This window comes from Pinus tabuliformis, chromosome 3_1 (genome assembly GCF_031772625.1).
Source record: "Pinus tabuliformis cultivar Carrire ecotype Pingquan chromosome 3_1, CPIR1, whole genome shotgun sequence".
In the NCBI taxonomy this organism is placed as follows: Eukaryota; Viridiplantae; Streptophyta; class Pinopsida; order Pinales; family Pinaceae; genus Pinus; species Pinus tabuliformis.
In genome coordinates this window covers 346,867,046-346,870,878 of record NC_142301.1, presented here as the reverse complement: position 1 = coordinate 346,870,878, position 3,833 = coordinate 346,867,046, and the positions used below count along the sequence as shown (strand labels likewise).

Sequence of the window (3,833 nt, the reverse complement as noted above, 5' to 3'; positions counted from 1 at the left end):
TGTAAGAACACAATCCACATTTATCTACAGATCAATATCTCTTCTTAGGGAGGGAATTTGTTACCTTTCTCTAAGTCCTGAGCGTAGTGTTCTGTTTTCTTTTCTTTTTGATTGATTTTCGGTTTGCTGATTTTCTAGAAACCAATCTCTTGTTCTGGGGAGGGAATTGTTACCCTGCTCCAAATCCTGAGCCCTATCTGTTTTTCTTCTGTTTTTCATTTTCGTTTTCTTTTTGATTTTTATATAGGGGCCACTCTCTTGTCCTAGGGAGGGAAAGATTTTTCTCACCTTGCTCCAGGTCCTGAGCTTTAGATTTCTTTTCACTAGTTCATTGTTTTCGAATCATCCTCTTGTCTTGGGGAGGGAAAGAATTTTTCACCCTACTCCAGGTATTGAGCCATGAAAGTTTTAATGTTTTCTTTCCAATAAATGTATGAACAAGGGTTCGAATAAAAGGGGCAGAGGAGGACCCCAAAGGAAAGGAAGGAAGGATTTGGGGAGGAATACCTATATCCAGGAGATTATTGCAAAAGCTGCATCAGAAGCCTCTTCGCAAGCTACTGCTAGGGTGAAAGTTCACACAAAATCTAAAGGGAATTCTATGGAACAACCTATATAGCCTCCAGGGGTGGAAGTATCCCTTTCAACAACTACAAGAAAAGCAGGAAGCAGGGCATCAGAGGAATAAAAAACGCCTCCTCTAGCATCAGACAGGGAGGAAGTGGCTACCAGAGGGTCAGAAGAAGAGATCCACCCAAGGACTGAAGAAGGAGACTTGAGAGGATTCTCTTCACCTCGCGATTGGGGGAGTTCTATTAAACTTCCACAACCATTAGTTGTTACACAACAAGAACCTATCGAAGTTCCAAGCGAGTATTGGAAGGTATTTATGCAACCCACAACATCTTCAATTGAATTCCCAATTGGGGATATCATGGGTGATGCACCAATGAAGCCTATTCCACTGACCACATTGCCAAACTTCCATGGGATTTCCATGGAAGATCCAGACATTTTCCTATTCAAGTTTGATATTGTTTGCAGAGGATATGACTATGTCAATGATGCTCAAAAGATGAAAATTTTTCGTGCTACATTAAAAGGGACAACGTTGTGATGGTTTATGGGTCTAGGAGGGAAATCCATCTTTACCTCGGACGACATGAAGAAGGCCTTCTTGGAAAGATATTAGGATTACTGTAGATCCTAGGACATCAACGAAGAAATTTTTAAATTCATGTAGAAGGAGGACGTAAATATGGAGGACTATGTGGAGCATTTTATGTACACTCTCTAGAGGTCTGGCCACAGTGACATGGATAAGGATATCCTAAAAATTATTTTTCTCCCGGCCTTGAGGGAAGAATCTTTGGAGCTGTTAAACATAGTAGGTAAAGGGGATATATCTAAAGAAGATTTTGACACCATCTGTGAACTTTGTATTCAATGTTCAAGGGGAGCTACAAGGAATAAACAGGGAATCCAGACTTTCAAAGCATCAAGCGGGGGAATCACAAAAGCAAAAATTGGGAACCTGCTGGATAATTTGAAAACTAATATGCTAAGAAAATTATCCTCCCAAATGGACACATTGCAAGCAAAGCAGAAACAGATGGAGGTGGAAAGAACCATGGCTATTTTCTGCCCCCAGTGTAGAAAGAAACATCCATTAAAGGAGTGTCCACTAGACACTATAGAGACATGTGCTATTTGTGAACAGAGTCACTCCACCGGTGCATGTCCATCTCTTCCAGCACTAAAGGTAGTATTTCAAGGGACGAATGAAGAACCAGATTAGCTATGCTTTATGGGGTCTAAGAAACCATGGCAACCATGATCATCAGGCTAAGAACTAGAATAGCTATGCTTTATGGGGTCTAAGAAACCATGGCAACCATGATCATTAGGCTTAAATCCAGGTACGTCTTAGGATCCTTTTCAATATTATAATATGAATCCTTATTCAGTTCCTTTTTGGCCTCAATATTATCAGTACCCACCTTGGCAACCATGTTGTCCTAACCCTAACTCAATTTCTTCATGGTCTCAAAGCTGGCGTAGCCCTATTCCCCATGCTGCTCAATTTCCTCAACCTACATAGCAGCAACAATTACAACTTCCCTCTAAATAATCCTCCTCTCCGACATCAACTTCCCATTCAGCCAAAATGAAATCTAAACAATAAGAGTGCTAAAAAAGCAAACACCCTCAACCTTTCTTCGTATAGCATTTCTATTGCAGGGTTTAATGAGAAAAATTTGCGATCTGGCCGGGTAGTAAATGCTCCTACATCGCCCATTATTGTTGAACATCTTGACAATGAGAATCCAAAATCTCAAGCAGTCAGTGATGAGACAACCCAACCATCTGTGGAACATTCTCCTTCTCATTTGATTGTTACCCAGGCTTGTCAACCTAATCCTCCTTATCCAGAATGATTAGCCCTGAGTAAACGGGTCCCTCAACCAGAATGTGATCTTTTAAGAGAATTGCAAAATCTGTTTGTAAAAATCCCTCTACTTCAGGCCATGAAAGATGTACGTATTTACGCTAAAACTATCAAAGAATATTGTTCCAAGAGGCCTAGGAAGAAAACAAAAGATCCACTTACAATTCATGTTATGGGGAGATTATCTGACATTATGCTGGGAAAAGCTATGCCTATAAAATATGGGAACCCTTGGAACCCGATTCTAACAGTCCAGATTAATGGGGTAGATATTCCAAATGGACTGGTAGATTTGGGCACTGCAATTAATGTAATTACTTCTGAAACCATGCTTACACTGGGATTGTGTGATCTTAAACCTACGCCTACGGTCTTAGAGCTATCTAACAGATCTACAATTATACCGATAGGGAAAGTGGAAGACATAAGAATCTCGGTGGATTCTTGGAGCTATCCCGTTGATCTCCTAGTCTTGCATACGCAGTCCCCAGCTGGTGGTCATCCCCTTATTTTAGGATGGCCTTGGCTTGCAACCGCTGATGCCTATATTGGGTGTCGGTCAGGAAACATGATAATTTCTAATGGGGAAAATATGAAAAATCTTATTCTCTATCCCCCTGTAGAACCAAGTTCACAGAAAAAGCCAAAATAGAACTCTTTGTCTTTGGATGGGATCGAAACTGAATATCAGGAACTCCAGCCAGTGCTTACCATGGGGAAATCCCTCTGATTTAAGAACGAGACAGAGGATGATACTATCAACACTTTTATTATCAACCCTCATGCTATTTTGGATCCAACTCGGTAGTTTTTTGAATCTATCATGAGCTACGAAACACAGTAAACTATCAGAGCAGAAACCGGAAATGAATATATTCTAGTAACATCACTCTATGATAGCATATCGGTGGAAATTGTGCCAGGGAAGACACTAAATATCAATCCGAATCTTTCACCAGCCCAGACTGAACAAGTCCTGAAGATCCTTTGCGAACAGAAAGAAGCTTTCACCTGGGATTATACCGATATGAAAGGTATCCCTGCCGATTTGTGTACTCATCATATTTATATTAAAGAAGACTGCCGACTCGTGAGATAGCCTCAAAGAAGGATGAACCCTGCCTTGAAGAACATTGTCAAAGATGAGCTCCAGAAGTTATTGGATGCATGATTTATTTACCCAATCTCGAACAGTTAGTGGGTATCCCCATTGGTCATCATTCCTAAAAATAACGGTAAATAGTGGATTTGTGTAGGCTATAGGGAGCTGAATAAAGCAACCTTGAAATATCATTTCCCTATATCGTTTATCGACCAAGTCCTTGATACCCTGGTAGGAAAGAAGTTTTTCTCTTTCTTGGATGGGTTTAGCTGGTATAACCTG

General features: G+C 40.6%; 1 protein-coding gene across 1 annotated transcript; it reads left to right on the top strand.

Moving 5' to 3' along the window:
- The first annotated feature begins 2,528 nt into the window (after window positions 1-2,528).
- On the top strand, window positions 2,529-3,101 carry LOC149187144 (uncharacterized). Its single transcript, XM_089409571.1, has one exon. The coding sequence runs from the start codon at window positions 2,529-2,531 to the stop codon at window positions 3,099-3,101; it is 573 nt and encodes a 190-aa protein (XP_089265697.1).
- Window positions 3,102-3,833: the final 732 nt, after the last annotated feature.